Source organism: Protomyctophum bolini (assembly GCF_963924005.1).
Source record: "Protomyctophum bolini genome assembly, chromosome: 2".
NCBI classification, from domain to species: domain Eukaryota; kingdom Metazoa; phylum Chordata; class Actinopteri; order Myctophiformes; family Myctophidae; genus Protomyctophum; species Protomyctophum bolini.
The window spans coordinates 31,417,431-31,438,407 of NC_137863.1; the positions used below are offsets into that span (position 1 = coordinate 31,417,431).

At 43.2% G+C, this 20,977-nt stretch overlaps 1 protein-coding gene across 2 annotated transcripts in view; it reads right to left on the reverse strand.

Annotated features, from left to right (window-relative positions):
- The window catches only part of LOC308331042 (suppressor of tumorigenicity 7 protein-like), a 46,584-nt gene that overhangs the window by 5,240 nt on the left and 20,367 nt on the right, over positions 1 to 20,977 (reverse strand). The window contains exons 12-15 of one of the 2 annotated variants that reach the window (XM_080786146.1): positions 19,345 to 19,495; positions 17,931 to 18,023; positions 16,954 to 17,093; positions 2,452 to 2,491 (exon numbers count right to left, since the gene is read on the reverse strand). In XM_080786146.1, coding sequence (XP_080642272.1) covers positions 2,452 to 2,491; positions 16,954 to 17,093; positions 17,931 to 18,023; positions 19,345 to 19,495 — 424 coding nt within the window. Of the gene's footprint in view, positions 1 to 2,451; positions 2,492 to 7,693; positions 7,937 to 16,953; positions 17,094 to 17,930; positions 18,024 to 19,344; positions 19,496 to 20,977 lie in introns of those variants that run through there. The other variant, XM_080786145.1, reaches the window with a different exon arrangement.

The window sequence follows — 20,977 nt, forward strand, 5'->3', positions numbered from 1 at the left end:
AATGTCGACTGTACCTTTTTCCACAAATAAAAACTAGACAAAAATGTTAGGTACTAGTGGACAAGAGATCCAGTATAAGTCATTTTACAATTAGTTGCATGCTGAAAATAGACAATCTACAAGCCCACAACGCGTCTCAGCACGTTGTGGGCTTGCAGATCAGCAAGTGAAAAAACTGTCATTACGACGGCATATTGCGAACGCAGTGAGCACTTACTATGAGACCTAGCAGATCATGTCTGTGTGTGTGTCCGTGTGTCCGTCCCCCCTTTGTGCCCATATATGGAGCTGAGTGATTAGTTTGTCATTGATGCAACACACTCCATATTTGGACGTATAGCTGCTTTGGGGACTCCTTATATGGTTATGGCTGAGTCATGGTGAATTGTTATTGCAATTTACGATCTGCGTTCGCGCGTCTTACTCGTGATATTTAGTCGACTAAAACTAGACACTAAAACAATCCAGGTGACTAAAACTATTCAAGAGACTGCAAACTAAAAAAAACTAAAATACAAATTTGCTGCCAAAAACAACACTGCTGTGACATGATGGATTAACCCATTAAGACCGTGAGGCCTGATGCTACAATGCCTTCTAAATCGGTAGTTCTTCTCATATCACACTTTCAAGATTGTTTCCAAAATGTACAAAAACAGCAGATGTTACAAGCTCGCTGTGGACAAAGACGCTTTTCCGTTTTTAATGAGTTGAAATTGTTCAAGTTGCATATAAATTACTTATTATAAAATAACCCTTGTTCCCCCCCCCCCCCCCAATCAAATGATTAATATCATCTGTACACAGTAATATGGGAAATATGTTGATATGTGTACTCTTTAGGAATTGTTAAATTACCCCATCTGGACTACTTAGGCCAAAGTGTTGAAAATCTTTGGCTAAAATAACTCATAGTTTCATTGCTTTTCTTGGCGTTGAAGAGAGCCCTTTTGGCCCCTATCAGTGGTAATCAAGCACTTTCTGTGGACATAAAATTGGGCTTGACCGCAGTGTGTGTGTGTGTGTGTGTCGTGTTCTTGCCAAGTGACGGCATCATCATTGGTAGCTGGGGGAAAAGCACATTGCTGAACCACCTTACATCTCTTTCACAGAATGAATACTTGCTGCACACTGTGTGTGTGCGGCTATCTTGTCAGCTTCACCCGTGCTACGTTTCAACCCAATTTCATTTTTAAATCAATTGTTTTTGTTATACTTTTCTTCGTGTTTAAACAAGGCAATTTCCCCTGAACAATGGCCTACAACACTGTCCATGTCGCCTGCTATAATTAACCCCATCTTGTTGGTCTGGAGGTGTACTGTATTTAAGCTACAGTACACTACACAGTGTAGAACAGGAGTGGGCAACTTTGACAATGGAGAGGGCCACTATATTTCCACACTCACTCCAGAGGGCCACTATAGTTCCACACTCACTCCAGAGGGCCACTATAGTTCCACACTCACTCCAGAGGGCCACTATATTTCCACACTCACTCCAGAGGGCCACTATATTTCCACACTCACTCCAGAGGGCCACTATATTTCCACACTCACTCCAGAGGGCCACTATATTTCCACACTCACTCCAGAGGGCCACTATAGTTCCACACTCACTCCAGAGGGCCACTATATTTCCACACTCACTCCAGAGGGGCCACATTGCATATTGCTGTCGTAGCAAAAACAATAGGCGATATACAAGCTTGTGGATCAGTTATTTTTGCTATATTTGAATTGAAATCCTGAATAATGTTTTGCTATTTTTGAATTGGAATTCTGAAAAGTAACATTTTTATTTAACTTCATGAACTAAATACAAATACATTGGACATCAAAAAAGACAACAACATTTTAATACTAGTAATTAGCTGAAATCAATAATATATCCATTTTTGGATATTAACCCGCAGGCTGCATTAATTTTTCATGAATTTGACACATTGTGAGCTTGTAGATCCATTCATTACACCCGTGTGAAGTGAGTGGTGCAACTCTGTGTGGGGGTCACCGGAAATCCAGACCCACAGGACCACGGCCAGCGGGCGAGCAGCCCCACGTCCGAAACGAGAAATGACAGTTACCGTGTCGGGGTCCCTCTACTGTACTGTACTGTTAGTACTGTACTGGCACACCCAAAATCATCGTATATAAAGTTAATATGTGCATGTGCGTTTGTGTGTCTATTAGGTTGCGCACAGGTGGTGAAAAACAACCAGCCAGCCACACACATAGCTCCGTAAGGGAGTGGTGGTTGCACCACTCAAATATATTTTATACCTTATAAAACTTGAAACGGGACATTCTACACGATTGCTTTTACTTTTGGTACTTAAAGTACATTTTGATATACCGATACTTTAACTCAAGTAAATTTTGATTAAACTTGTAACAGAGTAGTTCTACATTGCAGTATTGATACTTTGACTTATAAGTAACACATTTGAGTACCTTTTCCACCACTGATGTCGTGTCCGCTCTTTCCTCGTACCTATTCAACGTAAAATAAAAGCAGCAAAGCGGTCAAAAATTAATTCAAAACACAAGCCACGATATTTATGTACATTCAAACACCAATTTATTGTTGCGTTTTGTTTGGAACTCATCCAATGGTAGTTACATTAGGTCAACTATTATGCTCTCCCGTCTTCAGCATTGCTTCCAGTTTCACCAGAACACGATGCATTTCGATGTAAAAAAAAACAAAAAACGTAAACATTCATGATCACTCTTGTTGGATGTGTCAAACAGTCTTCGTGGCATTGATAGAAAAATGTTTTAAGTCTGAATAAAACGATTGGTAATTCCAGTGGTAACCATACTTTGACTGGCTACTTCCTAAAATGCACAAATCAACATCACTTCGTCACTTCTTGGGCTAGTTTAACTACACGATAAAAGCCACTGGACAATATTGACCATATTATTCACACAGTGGAAATGAGTGATTTATCTCATTCAGGGCGGCCGGGAACCCCTTTTGGTGTTTTAAGCATTGTTATACGTTAGCTATTTTTGATAAATCGTGGAAATGTGGCACAAATCTTTGAACATATATTCTTTCAGAGCGAACTTATTTAACTCATATCTTTGCTTCTGGGGAGGGGGGTCTCTGGAACAACATATTTTCAGATGCAGGGTTCGCGGCCAAATACGTACATCTAAGTCTGGGGCTCCTTGACATGAAATAGTTTGAGAACCACTGACATAGAAACATAGGTTTTTCAGAAGACTTTTAGTATTTAGAAGACTTTTTTTATTATTTTTTTAGAAAATCGGCAGAATTGCAATTGATAATGATGATGTAAATTTGTGTGTTTATCGCTCTAGACTAAAATATCGTAGTTGCACATGTATGGCCAACAAAGTTCAGATCATCTCTAGCTACAGTGCCACATCAGTGTGCTAAGCTGTGGGGTCCGAGGGACCCCCAGGGGTCCTTGGAGTTCCAGGGGGTCCCCAGCTAAATAGATAGTAAACAAATGGACCCTTATGTAACTCAGTGAGTGTACAAATGGAACCCGTTACATTCACTTAGATTTTTACAATATACATTGGGGTCCCAGAGATAGAAATGCCATTAAATGGGGGACCGTATAGCCTAAAATCAGGTCAAACCTGGGGGTCCTTGAAATTAAACTGGTTGGGAATCACTGCTAGAGCCGTAAAAGTCTTCTCTTGGTCCTTGGCGTATATTTTTTTTAATGGGGGTCCGCAGGCTAATGAGTGTCAATTTGGTTTTCCTTGACATGAAAAAGTTTGAGAACCACTGACATAGAAGGCACTTTGACTACCCCGGAAGCATCACGTATTGGAGTGTCCGACTGTCCGTACATCATCGTCAGTAACGTTTTACATTTGAGTTCTGGACTTTTACTTGTAACAGAGTAGTTCTACATTGCAGTATTGATAAACATTTGAGTACTTTTTTTCCCACCACTGCTACGAGCTTGTAGATCTGCCATTTAGAAAAATATTTGAATATATATTCCTTCACAGTGAACGTTTTTAACTCAAATCTTTGCTACTGGGAGGGGGGTTGGGGGGTCCCTGAAACAACATATTTTCAGATGGGGGTCTGCAGCCAAATACAGATAATTCTGGGGGTCCTTGACCTGAAAAGGGTTGAGCACCACTGACACACAGAAACATGGGTTTTCCAGAAAACTGTAGAAGCCTTTTTTTTTTAATCGCCCTCAGGTCTAAATGGGTTAATGGGCTAATACTGTGTAAACTGTCCCCCTATAAATATGGCCACGTTGCTAATGTGCACATTTAAACCACATATACCTATATAGTCCTCCAGGGCTCTATCCTTGAACCCATCTTTCTTCCACCGTCTACACCAAATCTCTAGCCGAATAGCCTATAGCTGATTTTACGAGACCACAACGCATCATGTTGTGAATTGTTTTCGCCAAAATGTTCACCTCTTACGACATTGCCCAGAAAATGGACGCTGGGGCTCATGTGGTTGAGCACCGCACCGCAGCGGTTATTGTTGTGCCACGGGGGTGTGTGCGGCGCACTGCAGCTTGTGAATTTATTGACCAATGCCTCCTCGAGTTGTTATCCCCTGACCACATGTACCATACAGCAGTGGTTCCCAAAGTGGGGTCCGGGGACCCCCAGGGGTCTTTGAGGGAGTTCCAGGGGGTACCAAGCTAAATTAGTTTGGAACCAAATGGGACTCTTATGGGTCTGTAACTCTGAGTGTACAAATGGACCCCCATTTGTACACTCTCAGAGTTAAATTAACATTGATTTCACTATATAAATTGGGGGTCCCAGAGATATAAATGCCATTAAATGGGGGGTCCGTACCCTAAATGTATGTAAAACTGGGGGTCTTCTCTTATAGGGGGTCCCTGGCATGTCGTTTCAAATGGGGGTCCGCGGGCTAAAAGGTGTCAATTTGGGCGTCCTTGAGATGAAAAGGTTTGGGAGCCACTGCCCTACAGTACATGGGCAACTGGCGGCCCCCGGGGGCCACATGCCGTTACAATTCCAAACATGCAAACATGACCCGCTTTAATTACTTAAGACTATATTAGAAGCTGAATGACTAGTATTATAATTGTAGTGTTTTTTTTATTTCCAATGTATTTGCATTAAAGTTCATAAAGTTAATAACAAAATGCATTTGAAATAAAAATAAAAATGGTACTTTTCAGGATTCCAATTAAAAAATAGCAAACATGGCTGATCTACAAGCTCAAAATCCCTGTGTCAGGGAACCCCGCACATTACGCTTTGCGTTGTTAAAAAGTATTTAAAAAAATAATATATACTTTAATAATTTTCTGTTTCAAGATTTATTTTTTAAAATAGACGACGCATATTGAGTTAATGTGGTTGAACTGATCTGTATGCTACATTGACTTATTTTGCCCCCCCCCCCCCCCAAGATTGGCTATATTTTCAGCATGCAACCAAGTGTAAAATGACTTATACTGGATCTCTTGTCCACTAGTCCTTCCTAACATTGTAGTCTAAGTTTTTATTCGTTTTTTAATTGTCAACATTATGTAGTCTCAGTTTTAGTCATCGTAGCTTAGTTTACTTAGTTTTTGCCAGTGAAAAAAGGCAAGCAGACATTTTTCGTCACAGTATTAGTCGACGAAATAAACAGTGGTGGTGGCAGCGGAGGTGCTGAGGTGTGAGCAGTGGATGAGAGAGAGGGGACCGCGGGGGTGGTGGCAGCGGAGGTGCTGAGGTGTGAGAAGTGGACGAGAGAGAGGGGACCGCGGGGGTGGTGGCAGCGGAGGTGCTGAGATGTGAGCAGTGGACGAGAGAGGGGACCACGGGGGTGGTGGCAGCGGAGGTGCTGAGGTGTGAGCAGTGGACGAGAGAGAGGGGGCTGCGGGGGTGGTGGCAGCGGAGGTGCTGAGGTGTGAGCAGTGGACGAGAGAGAGGGGGCTGCGGGGGTGGTGGCAGCGGAGGTGCTGAGGTGTGAGCAGTGGACGAGAGAGAGGGGGCTGCGGGGGTGGTGGCAGCGGAGGTGCTGAGGTGTGAGCAGTGGACGAGAGAGAGGGGGCTGCGGGGGTGGTGGCAGCGGAGGTGCTGAGGTGTGAGCAGTGGATGAGAGAGAGGGGGCTGCGGGGGTGGTGGCAGCGGAGGTGCTGAGGTGTGAGCATGCTCCATCATGGTGACAACAACTGTGGAAGCAGCCGAGAGCGGCATTGTTGTTGTTGCATCTACACCGCAGGCACTTCCAAGGCTGTAAATCACAGCTCTGTTTTTAGGAGGGTCTCACAAACATTAAATCTGTCCCAGCGGGATGACTATGGGGCTCCAAATGTGACACAAGGGGATTCTGTCTGTATACCACACATGGAATCTGCGAGCTATATGGAACGAGATCTAAAACTATGTTGTGCATACAGTATCAGCTCTGCGGTGGGACTCAACCATACAGACCTGGGATATGACGTCCCCTAGCACCGGGGTACGTATACGGACATCGGAAAGAAATAATTAAAGAGCTGGATGATGAGGAGTCTGTTATTGAAAAAATATATGTTTGGACCAAATAATACCACCTACCCTACCTACATTAAGACCCGAGGTCGATTCTACAACTCTTCAAGTCTCAAATCCTAAAAGTTTTCTAAAAACCCAGGTTTCTCTATCAGAGGTTCTCAAAATGTTTCATGTCAAGGACCCTCAAAATAGTATGTATGTATTAAAAATCGTTTGTTGCAGCGAAAGAATATATATTCAAAGATTTGCACACGTTTTCACGATATTTCCAAAATAGCAGAACTACAAGCTTGTGGCGCGGCACTCGGTGCCGTGCTAAGGTCTGCTATTTTCAATAGATAAAGTATAACATAATGGATAAAAGTGGTTAAAGCTAAAGTGACATAGATGCATTCCACGTCTTAATGGTTAATTCAACTAAAATAAATTGTTTGGACAAAAATAATCCCACCTACTAGTGACAGCAGGAGGTCAGCTCATGATATATTATTAATAATACGGGATGGAAGGAGGTAGGGCCTGCACACCATTATTTTGGTAAAGAATTACTTTATTGAATAAATAAACGACATTTCGATCTTGACAGATCTTCGTCAGGTCAGTATAGTCATATTACTGACCTGATGAAGATCTGTCAAGATCGAAATGTTGTCGTTTATTTATTCAAAAAAATAATTATTTACCAAAAGAATGGTGTTAGGGTCCTCCATAATTGCCTTATTGGCCCTGCACCCACTGTCGAGGTGCGTGTAAATAGGTATGCTCTGAAATAATAACAACAACCAACAACAATAATTTCATATGATAAAAAATGTCCAGATTCGATTCAGAGCCAGTTCACACAATCCCCAATTTCCCACCGTTATGTAGCGTTAACGTAATAATGACAAATGAAGGGGAATGTGAAATCCTGGTTGAATGGTACAGTATTTGCTCAATGTGTTCCCGGAGAAGGAACAGGCTGCCGGAGCGGAGCGGAGCAGTGTGGGAGAGCATCTTAAGACTGGTATTGCTGTGTTGATACAACCTCAGCCAACATAATCAGTAACAATGCGGCCGTGAAGTGGACACGCAGTAAAAAAAAAACTCAGAAGAGCGTTCAATTGGAACCAAATGGACTCATAATATGGACCCATAAGGGTCCATTTGTACACTCTTCGGGGGTTTAAATGAACACAAAGGATTTACTTTGTGCAGTAATGCTGAAGACAGGAGAGCAAACATTTTCTTCTCCTTTCTGTGCTGTTGCGACTGGAGTGTCGTTGGAGTGTGTGTGTGCGTGTGCGTGTGTGCGCGCGTGTGTGTGTGTGTGTGTGTGTGTGTGTGGGGCGCGTGTGGACACGGTGCGGGGCGGAGGTCAGATTCGAGTCAGCGGGTGCCAAAAACTGGCCGGGATGAAGCTTTCCATCTTGTCCGCGAAGAAACCCAGAGGTGCAAAGAGGGTGCTGAAGAACTGCAAGCAAAAAAAAAAGAACAGTCTTCAGCTAAAAAAACAAAATCAGAGAGATCTCTTCCCAGCGCTACATAATCCTTAAACCCCTACTTATTAAAATGCCCATTCTGCTATTTGGCTCAGAAAGTAAATTCTCTGGCTCAAAATGCACGGTAAAAGTTACATTTCAAAATGCATAGTGCTCGTTTTTTTATTTTGATGCTAGTGTGATTATTATTAAACCCACTTGGTCTAACCACCAGAGCTCTGCTCTTTTGCAACCTGAATGCAGAGAACCGCAACCAGTCCAAACCGTTAAACAATGGGTATGGTTCTCTCAAACTCATTGGATCGTAAATATTACACTTTTTAACGTGTTTATGAAGCAATATGTTTGACTGCAGAACACACGGCTCTGTCTGGGAGAGCGTGGGACTTGTTCATGTCGACTAAAACTATGACGAAAAATGTTCGTCGACTACCTTTTTTCACTGACGAAAACTAAACGGAAACTAAATGAAAACTAAGCTATGATGACTAAAACTAAGACATTGATGATTTCATCAACAAATAAAAACTAGACTAAAAAAAAGGAAGGGCAGGAGATCCAGTATACGTCATTTTACACTTGCATACTGAAAATAGCCGACCTACAAACTCACAACGCGTTGCGCATCATGGCCCGCCCAAAATACATTTTAGTCGACTAAATCAACTGTAGATTTAGTCGACTAAAACTAAACAAACTAAAACGTTCCAGGTGACACAAATGTGACTACTCTGGGGCTTACAGAGTAAAAGCGGCCATAACTTCCCGGCACCCCGGGCTTCTATTTTGAAAGAAATCCTGGCGCCGATTGTGTTAAACGTAAATAGTTCAACTAACCGATCTACATCGACACATTGTGAGCTTGTAGATTGGCTATTTTAACTATTAAAAAAAAATCTAAATAGCAAACAAAGGCAAAGTAGTTTAGGGGCGAAAATATAGCCCAAGGTTTTCTTTTTATGACATGTTAGAAATTACTGTTTAACTTTTGACCAGTACTTTAACTTTATCTTTGGTTTGTTATGTAGGAAAAAAAAAAAACTATCTCCAGGGAGTTCCAGGAAAACTCTTGACACAACTAACATTTGTGTTGTCATTCATTGGACTCTATGAGCATGACATGAAACTATTAAGCCAGGATGGAAAGCAGACACTGACAGGAGAGCAGCGTCGTCTAGCTTCATTTCTAAACAGCAGCCTGCCAAACATTTCCTGAGTTATTAAATTACATGCAGTATGAATGAGATCTCTAAAGGAGAATTCCATACTAGAAGGCTTTCTTACCTTTATTTGTAGTTGTTACGTCCCCACCAAAGAGGTCCGGGTGTTATTTTGTCCAAAAGTGAATTATTGGCTATTTCCCCTACCATAAGCCCTCAATGGGGGTTGGGTTTTTCGCTTATTTAAAGTGTAGTAAAGTGCGCGACTTGGGATACTATTTACATTATGAAGAGAGGATATATACAACAAATAAGCAAATTAGCACAACACCCCATAGCCCCATTCAATTCAATGCAATTCATTGAGGGCTTATGGTAGGGGAAATAGCAAATAATGCACTTTTGCACAAAATAACACCTGGACCTCTTTGGTGGGGACGCAACAACTACAAATAAAGGTAAGAAAGCCTTCTAGTATTCTCCTTTAAGTCCCAAGTAGAGGTTTTGACGGGTCAAAATTTACAAATGTACAAATGTTACCCAGAACCCTAGTTTAAACTTGTAACGTTTAAACTAGACCTCTAATATATTCGCAACTGCATGGACTAGTTCATGTGTAAATGTAATCAGAAACTGTTTCATGTAAATTCAAATTCACAACAATATCAAACATTTGGAAACAATTTGTCTGGTACAGTAATACAACAGATCACATTGGTGTGTGTTTATAGACTTCGATTCCGATTCTTGGGGTCACGATTCGATTCAAATCGATTTTATTTTTTACATTAAAAGCATTTTTTTCCCAGATTCTCTGGAAATGATTCTCTATTCAAAATGATTCTCGATTCAATACATAGGATTTCATCACAATCTACTCCAGTCTTGTGGCATGAAAGTACCTTTCTTAAAAAAGCTTATCGTAAAGGTTTTATCAACTGATGTACAAAACATTTTGACTTCTGACTGAGTCTAACACTCAGTTACTTTTTCTCACTCAGTTAACAGAACAATACATTCAAGTAAAAACTGCTTTAAGCCCCATTCAGACCGAAGAAGCAGAAGCTAGCTTCTGCTTCTTCGTCCCATGTTATCTCTATGCAGAACAGCTTCTGCGTTTAAAAGCTGGAACAATAGCTTTTTTTTGTTTTTGCTTTTTTTTTTGCTCACCGGAGCTTAACTTTAAAGCAGCTTTTAAAAGCTGGAGCTTTAAAAATCTGCGTGTAGCCAATCAGAGCACAGCGTGGTTTGAGGAGGCGGAGTTGAGCTCATTTTACGAAACCAAAAAGCCTTGGAAAAGCTGTCCGAGCCAATTGTCCGCATTAAAAAAGAAACTTTTTAAATATGGGCTGTATATGAAATATGAATGGATATTTGGCAAGACCATAGCATATTTTGTGATAGAAATTAAAGTTTATATGAGAAACAAGTTGTCGAAGCGGTGAAAACAGGTTGTGTTCCGTGTGCCGTCGCGAGTGTCACGTTTCTGGGGACAAGTCATCGTGCATTCACCCCCCCCTCCGGTTCTCATCGAAGCTATGGATGGACTACTGGACTGAACTCTCCAGAACGCTATCCGTCGCTTGTGGACTGTTTGTGGACTAAACAGTGCACGCACACACACACGGTTGATAAATTAGCAGATATAGATAGATAGACAAACAACTAAACAATAATAGTTGTGTCGGAGTTTTCCCAAAAACAGCAGCCCGCTGTCAGCGCGTTTCTGTGCCGGTCCTCGTGTGTTTTGCTGGACGTTTCCTCGCACTAAAATTAATTGCCCTTGTCGCGGGACCTCGCCCTGAGCACAGGGAGTTGACCACTGGTGTACGCTCCTCGACACCCAGTCTCAATTTAGGGGGTCCTCCGCGGGCCGGGCCACAGGGTCCAGAAGTCGGTCCACTTTCGCTCGAGGTTTCTCCTCGACGACGGGGTCTGGCCGCAGGTCACCCGAGGCACTATCACCGTGGTAGTAGTACAGTGGCGCTAGTAATGTACTACAGGAGTGGGGCCTTGATCATACCTTATATCAGTTGTATGTACCCCCTCTATTTATGCAATATGTTGCCCATGTTTTGTGATTGGTTTGCTGCGTTCTGAATCGATAAACCAATCGCATATAAGATTTATTTGAGGGAATCATTTAAATTGGTCTATTGCGTTCATGTAGGCCTATCGATGAACCTCATACCAAAAGTTGAAAGATAGTAGATAGCCTATATTTATAGATAGATAGAACACGTGTGTGTGTGTGTGTGTGTGTGTGTGTGTGAGATATTGAGCACCGTGGACGGTGGAGGAGCCGACACGGGGCTCACTTGCGAGCCAGTTCTCTCTCAGTGCCCCTGCAGTAATTACCCCCTCCCGGTTCCCACCGAGGTGAACAACTGAACCCCGTAGCTGTCTCTGACCGTGGACTAAACACACACACGGTTTATAAATGAGCATATATATATATATATAGTCTATAGACAAATAACTAAAGTCCAGAGTCCCCAGCGCGTCGTATGCACCGCGTGTGTGTGTGTGCGCGAGAGAGATCAATAATTAATAGCCTTTATTATAAAGGCTATTAATTATTGATCTCTCTATGCACATGCATATCATACAACTGATATAAAGTTTATATCAGTTGTATGATATGCATGTGCACATGTCCGTTGCACTGGACTCCGTTCCGGTGATAATATCACCGTGATATTGATTATTAATTAAGTAATTAAAGTATGCATAGCCTACTACTAGTTGGCACAATGTTTCACATCATCTGCTAATTAAAAGCAAACTTTAAATGTGCTGATGCTGTAGTCAGTGTAAACGGTGAGGGTCCGTGGGGGTGGTGGAGGAGCGGTCTGACTCTAGGCTACTGCCACATATAGCCAGCCGAGGTCAGTGACAGACAGACAGCGCCGAGATGGGGGCTCCCTTCCACGGGAGACTTGGGACTGAATGTCCGGAAATCGCACGTAAACATAAGCTGTTTTAATTGCTTTTACGACGTGCTGGATATATACAATTGTATTTCTACGGTATGCTCTTTCTAAATCAACATTAACATTACATACAGAGCCGCCATTTAAAAAAATGCCCGGAGGGTTTCGCTCGTGGCCAGCTGGGGGAGAGGAGAGCGGAGTGGGGGGGAGACATGAGCGCTGAAGACGGGGAGGATTGAGATCCGGTCCGTTCGGTTATTTACAAACAAGTTTACCAAGATTATATTATTTATTCATCCATACATAGGTTATGATGTAACTAAATATATAAGTATGTCTCCTCTACAGTCGCTATTTTACATTTTAGACTTTCAAATGCGCATCTGCTCAAACTGCCTGTCTCTCGTCTCAAAGCCAGACAGCCAGTCCAGGCAGCTTGAGTGACAGGTACCTTGTACACGCCCACTTTCTCAAAAAAAAGCTGCGTCTTTTAGATTTCTGCTTCTGCTTTTTAAAGCAGCTTCTTCGGTCTGAATGGGGCTTTAGGCTTAAGCTCCGTTCAGACCGAAGAAGCTGCTTTAAAAAGCAGAAGCAGAAAGCTAAAAGACGCAGCTTTTTTTTGAGAAAGTGGGCGTGTACAAGGTACCTGTCACTCAAGCTGCCTGGACTGGCTGTCTGGCTTTGAGACGAGAGACAGGCAGTTTGAGCAGATGCGCATTTGAAAGTCTAAAATGTAAAATAGCGACTGTAGAGGAGAAATAATGATATATTTAGTTACATCATAACCTATGTATGGATGAATAAATAATATAATCTTGGTAAACTTGTTTGTAAATAACCGAACGGACCGGATCTCAATCCTCCCCGTCTTCAGTGTTCATGTCTCCCCCCCACACTCCGCTCTCCTCTCCCCCCTAGGCCACGAGCGAAACACTCCGGGCATTGTTTTAAATGGCGGCTCTGTATGTAATGTTAATGTTGATTTAGAAAGAGCATACCGTAGAAATACAATTGTATGTATCCAGCACGTCGTAAAAGCAATTAAAACAGCTTATGTTTACGTGCGATTTCCGGACATTCAGTCCCAAGTCTCCCGTGGAAGGGAGCTCCTATCTCGGCGCTGTCTGAAATGATTCCCTCAAATAAATATATGCGATTGGTTTATCGATTCAGAACGCAGCAAACCAATCACAAAACATGGGCAACATATTGCATAAATAGAGGGGGTACATACAACTGATATAAAGGCTATTAATTATTTATTTTAAAGGTATTGATTGACGGCGCAAAAGCTTCAACATACTACCGAGAGACACACGAGGATCGGCACAGAAACGCGCTGAGAGCGGGCTGCTACTTCCCTCTTCTCGGGGAAGGTTTTGGCGAAAACTCCCGACACAACTATTGTTTAGTTGTTTGTCTATCTATCTATATCTGCTAATTTATCAACCGTGTGTGTGTGCACTGTTTAGTCCACAATCAGCGTCAGCGACGGATAGCGTTCCGGAGAGTTCAGTTCAGTAGTCCATCCATAGCTTCGATGAGAACCGGAGGGGGGGGTGAATGCACGATGACTTGTCCCCAGAAACGTGACACTCGCGACGGCACACGGAACACAACCTGTTTTCACCGCTTCGACAACTTGTTTCTCATATAAACTTTAATTTCTATCACAAAATATGCTATGGTCTTGCCAAATATCCATTCATATTTCATATACAGCCCATATTCAAAAAGTTTCTTTTTTAATGCGGACAATTGGGTCGGACAGCTTTCCAGAGGGTTTTCGGTTTTGTAAAATGAGCTCAACTCCGCCTCCTCAAACCACGCTGTGCTCTGATTGGCTACACGCAGATTTTTAAAGCTCCAGCTTTTAAAAGCTGCTTTAAAGTTAAGCTCCGGTGAGCAAAAAAAAAAGCAAAAACAAAAAAAAGCTATTGTTCCAGCTTTTAAACGCAGAAGCTGTTCTGCATAGAGATAACATGGGACGAAGAAGCAGAAGCTAGCTTCTGCTTCTTCAGTCTGAATGGGGCTTAAGGCTAGCTGGTAGTGAAAATGCACACATGAATTGCACAGGTTGAAACCAAAAATAAAGGGGCCGTGAGACACAAAAGGGTCCCGACTCACCGTTAGGGGAACCAGTGTTCTAATCTACATGCCTTACTTTCGCTACACGGCTGTCTAAAGAGAAACCATAATTAGCAGGGTTACCATATCAGAGCCATCCTAATAGAATAGTTACGATATTGAGGGGGCTGTGAAGGTTGCACGCCACGCTGTTGTCTTTCCTGCGGTGATAAGCTTGCACTGTTGATAGTGTTAGCGATAGTTTTGATAGGACTACAAACTTGTTTTAAAAAGGGGGATACAGTGGCTTTGTGGGCCTACGACTCCCATGAGCCTCTAGTGCTATTGACAGTGACGGAAGGCAGCGGGTAACCGCCTGAGCTAAAAAAAAAGGTTCAGGTTGCAAAAGGAGCAAAGGAAAGTAAAAAACCATAGATTTAAAACACAGATAACCATATATTTACAGACGGAGCCGAGCCAAGCTGAAATGGCAAAGCTTCAAATGATCAGCCAAGCTAAACACAGACTCAACCTGGGACCATTTTGAAAACAGTCAGTAAACAATCGACAGAGAAAGGTATCATATTCAAATATAGAAGTCTAATAATGGGATTAGTGAGTGGGTCTAATAATTTAGCTACTTATTTTACCGTTTTACTTATTTTGGTACCTTATTTTACCGTCACTGTCTGATCTAAATGAATCGCAGAGATCGATCAAATGCTCAACAGATTAAATGGTTAGAAAATATATCATTTATTGGAGACCAGAACTTCATTAAAGTTCCTCTTAACACCCCAATCGCCCAGGACGAAGTTCACCGTCCTTTCTATTAGTAACACCCAGCGTCCAGGACGAAGTTCACCGTCCTTTCTATTAGTAACACCCAGCGCCCAGGACGAAGTTCACCGTCCTTTCTATTAGTAACACCCAGCGTCCAGGACGAAGTTCACCGTCCTTTCTATTAGTAACACCCAGCGTCCAGGACGAAGTTCACCGTCCTTTCTATTAGTAACACCCAGCGTCCAGGACGAAGTTCACCGTCCTTTCTATTAGTAACACCCAGCGTCCAGGACGAAGTTCACCGTCCTTTCTATTAGTAACACCCAGCGCCCAGGACGAAGTTCACCGTCCTTTCTATTAGTAACACCCAGCGTCCAGGACGAAGTTCACCGTCCTTTCTATTAGTAACACCCAGCGCCCAGGACGAAGTTCACCGTCCTTTCTATTAGTAACACCCAGCGCCCAGGACGAAGTTCACCGTCCTTTCTATTAGTAACACCCAGCGCCCAGGACGAAGTTCACCGTCCCTTCTATTAGTAACACCCAGCGTCCAGGACGAAGTTCACCGTCCTTTCTATTAGTAACACCCAGCGCCCAGGACGAAGTTCACCGTCCTTTCTATTAGTAACACACAGCGCCCAGGACGAAGTTCACCGTCCCTTCTATTAGTAACACCCAGCGCCCAGGACGAAGTTCACCGTCCTTTCTATTAGTAACACCCAGCGCCCAGGACGAAGTTCACCGTCCTTTCTATTAGTAACACCCAGCGTCCAGGACGAAGTTCACCGTCCTTTCTATTAGTAACACCCAGCGTCCAGGACGAAGTTCACCGTCCTTTCTATTAGTAACACCCAGCGTCCAGGACGAAGTTCACCGTCCTTTCTATTAGTAACACCCAGCGTCCAGGACGAAGTTCACCGTCCTTTCTATTAGTAACACCCAGCGTCCAGGACGAAGTTCACCGTCCTTTCTATTAGTAACACCCAGCGCCCAGGACGAAGTTCACCGTCCTTTCTATTAGTAACACCCAGCGTCCAGGACGAAGTTCACCGTCCTTTCTATTAGTAACACCCAGCGTCCAGGACGAAGTTCACCGTCCTTTCTATTAGTAACACCCAGCGTCCAGGACGAAGTTCACCGTCCTTTCTATTAGTAACACCCAGCGTCCAGGACGAAGTTCACCGTCCTTTCTATTAGTAACACCCAGCGTCCAGGACGAAGTTCACCGTCCTTTCTATTAGTAACACCCAGCATCCAAGACAAAGTTTATTGATATGAAAACCGATCGCATCGCTCGACAGCCTAGGAGCGCCTGTTGCGCAATCATCAGTGTTGCGCAACAGTGGGACGTCATCGAAAATGTTCCCTTGTTTAGCCGACGACAACGAAAATCTTAAAACGTTAATAACTCGCGATCTAAATCATCCCGTCCAATTCTAAGAAAAGATCATGTGTTAGACGCTGTCCAGTCGCTAGTCGCGTTAGACTTAATCTTACCTCCCATTGTTGTCGATCGCATCAAGAGTGTTTTGGCTACATTTAGCTGCTACAGCCACATCCGGCACAACATCTGGTCCGTCGATAAAAGTGCTTCGTTGCTATAAATCGATTGGGCGCTATAGTTTAATGGATAAAAAAATAACCCCGGGCAATTAGTGTTAACTAAATACCCTATACTTATTTTTTTATCCACTCTTCTTTTTAGCCCTATACTTGTTTGACCGTATTCCCAAGGGCGCTACACTAGGCCTAATATTAGCCAATCTACACACGTGTATGTTATGCAATGAAATAGAAACCACAATGGAAATATGCTCGGAGGCACGTATGCAGTGTTGTTTTGTCGACTAAAATTAAGACAAAAATCGACTTCCTTTTTTCACTGAGGAAAACTAAATGCCAACTAAATGAAAACTAAGCTACGGTGACTAAAACTAAGTGTATTGACAATTTCGTCAACAGATAAAAACTAGACTAAAATGTTAGGAAGAGACTAATGGAAAGAACTTTTTTTCCCCCAACACTAATGGAGACACTAATACTCACTGCTTTGGCGAAGACGCCCATGAGCTCTGGGAACTGGTGTGTGAGCAAGGCCAGCATGGCAGTGAAGGAGCAGAGGCCTGCTGTGAAGAGGATGAAGAATGGAAGCTCTTTCTTTGGGTACACAGACACCTCGTGGAACGCTGGACAGGACAGATGGAGGGAGGGGGGAGATCAATCAATCAATCAATCTTTATTTCAGTCACACTACATGGTCCATAACAATCAACAATACAGGGAAACATATACATATAAAAAACAGCAACAACAACATATACAGAAATCAAAAAAAAAAAAACCCTACTCTCTCCAGTGTTTCCAGAAACAGGAAGAGTACCTGATGCTGCTCTTCTTAGGCATGGTCAAAGTCATTATGATTTAATTGTTTGAGTCATTCAACCTCATCATAAAACTATGAGTATGTTTTGCACTCCGTCTGTCCGTCCGTGTGTGTGTGTGTGTGTGTGTGTGTGTGTATGTGTGATTGTGTCCGTTCGTCCGTCTGTTACCAGCTAATCTCCGGCACTGTTAATCCGGTAGATGCCAACCTGTGCACACACACACTCCCTGGATGCCAACGATGAACCTCTGCCCCACAATTTCCATATTGTTGATATTACTTTACCCATTTAAGTTGAACATTGTAAAGTGTACAGTATGTTTATTTTTATGGGAAGGGGTGTTACGGTCCTAGGTGGCCTAGTGGTGTTTTGGTCTGTGTATAATCCACTGTTAGTGTTTTCCAGTGCTGATGATGGATGGTGGGAGTGGCAGTAGAGTGGAGATTGTGACACACCTGGGCCTCATCACCAACCAGTATAAAACAGAGAGAGAACAGCCCACAGGCTCTCTTTTGCCATTGTAACACACAAAGTAGCATCATAGTCTGAAGGGACGTGATGCTCTGATTGGTTCAGAAACACTAGATTTCACTACTTCTTTAATAAACGGTGTGCAACTTTTCTTGGCCGTATACTCACAGGGCAGCAGTTCTCGATCTGCTGTTTCTGTGCATCCTGGATAGGGGTAGAAGAGGTGTCCCTTCTCTAGAGGGTAGGGAATTATCCGGAAGGCTGGAGGGAGAGACCGACAAAAACACAAAAGAATGACATGACTGACCAAGCATCAGTTATACTAGTAGTACAGACATCTAAAGTGATATTCTGTACCAAAAACATGCAACGTGCATTACAATGACATGGAGCATGGGATTTTAGTTTGACGGCGAGCACCACACCAAGGCCAACCAAAAACTTTTGGATTCACATTAGGGCATTAAGCAACTAGTCCACTAGTAAATCCTTTTTCTTTAGCTTGTAGGTCTGCTATTTTTGAAAAAAATCGTGAAAATGTGGCGCAAATCCTGACAGAAAACTGTCAGGATTTAGAAGACATTTTATACATTTCGACGGTTAAACAAGTGAGTGAGTGGCGTTACGTACTGCCCTCCCAGGTACAGTGCAGTAGATTTAAACAGTGAGTGAGTGGTGTTACGTACTGCCCTCCCAGGTACAGTGCAGTAGATTTAAACAGTGAGTGAGTGGTGTTACGTACTGCCCTCCCAGGTACAGTGCAGTAGATTTAAACAGTGAGTGAGTGGTGTTACGTACTGCCCTCCCAGGTACAGTGCAGTAGATTTAAACAGTGAGTGAGTGGTGTTACGTACTGCCCTCCCAGGTACAGTGCAGTAGATTTAAACAGTGAGTGAGTGGTGTTACGTACTGCCCTCCCAGGTACAGTGCATTAGATTTAAACAGTGAGTGAGTGGTGTTACGTACTGCCCTCCCAGGTACAGTGCATTAGATTTAAACAGTGAGTGAGTGGTGTTACGTACTGCCCTCCCAGGTACAGTGCAGTAGATTTAAACAGTGAGTGAGTGGTGTTACGTACTGCCCTCCCAGGTACAGTGCATTAGATTTAAACAGTGAGTGAGTGGTGTTACGTACTGCCCTCCCAGGTACAGTGCATTAGATTTAAACAGTGAGTGAGTGGTGTTACGTACTGCCCTCCCAGGTACAGTGCATTAGATTTAAACAGTGAGTGAGTGGTGTTACGTACTGCCCTCCCAGGTACAGTGCATTAGATTTAAACAGTGAGTGAGTGGTGTTACGTACTGCCCTCCCAGGTACAGTGCAGTAGATTTAAACAGTGAGTGAGTGGTGTTACGTACTGCCCTCCCAGGTACAGTGCAGTAGATTTAAACAGTGAGTGAGTGGTGTTACGTACTGCCCTCCCAGGTACAGTGCATTAGATTTAAACAGTGAGTGAGTGGTGTTACGTACTGCCCTCCCAGGTACAGTGCAGTAGATTTAAACAGTGAGTGAGTGGATATACGTACTGCCCTCCCAGGTACAGTGCAGTAGATTTAAACAGTGAGTGAGTGGATATACGTACTGCCCTCCCAGGTACAGTGCAGTAGATTTAAGGCTCCCTCTGCTCTCTTCCAGTGCTGCAGGTGGAAGAAGGCGTACGCCACCGCCTCGCTGTCGCCCCGCTTCAGGATGTGCTCCGGAGGCAGGATCAGACTCTTCATCTCTAATAAATACTGTAAAGACACCAGAGTCAGGATCAGGCTCTTCATCTCTAATAAATACTGTAAAGACACCAGAGACAGGATCAGGCTCTTCATCTCTAATAAATACTGTAAAGACACCAGAGACAGGATCAGGCTCTTCATCTCTAATAAATACTGTAAAGACACCAGAGACAGGATCAGGCTCTTCATCTCTAATAAATACTGTAAAGACACCAGAGTCAGGATCAGGCTCTTCATCTCTAATAAATACTGTAAAGACACCAGAGACAGGATCAGGCTCTTCATCTCTAATAAATACTGTAAAGACACCAGAGACAGGATCAGGCTCTTCATCTCTAATAAATACTGTAAAGACACCAGAGACAGGATCAGGCTCTTCATCTCTAATAAATACTGTAAAGACACCAGAGACAGGATCAGGCTCTTCATCTCTAATAAATACTGTAAAGACACCAGAGACAGGATCAGGCTCTTCATCTCTAATAAATACTGTAAAGACACCAGAGACAGGATCAGGCTCTTCATCTCTAATAAATACTGTAAAGACACCAGAGACAGGATCAGGCTCTTCATCTCTAATAAATACTGTAAGACACCAGAGTCAGGATCAGGCTCTTCGTCTCTAATAAATACTGTAAAGACACCAGAGTCAGGATCAGGCTCTTCATCTCTAATAAATACTGTAAGACACCAGAGTCAGGATCAGGCTCTTCATCTCTAATAAATACTGTAAAACACCAGAGTCAGGATCAGGCGAAAAAATGGGTTGCAAAATCGTGAGATAAAAATTATAAGAAAAAATATATTCGGAAGCCTCGGTAATGTCTCGGTAATGTCCATGAATCAGTTGGGAGAGGCCTGCAGATTGCAGGAATGCCAAAACCAAGAACTAAGGCATTGGAAAATCGGCGGTCGCCATATATGGAGGACACGATACTTCCTGTACCCGTGATCTGTATCCTGAAACACATGTTGTTGCAGTTTCCCAGGATTGCCAACAGTTCTCCTGAGGTTTCGTGTTTCTAATCTTAACATCTGTAGGTCTGGATCTTCCTCCTAATATTTGTGTGTGCGTGTGTGTGTGCGTGCCCAGAAGAACAACTACAAGGTTGATGCCATTGTGCGGGGATATAAACAGGGAAGATTATAATCAGAAGGAGCTTATGATGACGACCGCCTCAGGATAAAAGCAGAGCGTATGAAACTCAATCCCTTCATCAAAGAGACGCGGTAGAGCAGGGGGCGGGGGGGGGGGGGGGGGGGGAGGGGCGGAGGTGTCACCAGGTCTGATGCTATACGACATGCCAGGACAGACAGCTGACATCAGACCCAGCCTGGTAGGCCTGGGTTGCAGCCTGATTCGCTGCGGAGAGTTCTCCACATTCTCCACAGGTAGGCCATAATGAAGGCTGAAATGGTTGACTGGATAAACACCAGTTTGACGTTGTACCAATCCGCACTGCGCAGCTACTGCTTTTACTCTCAATTCTT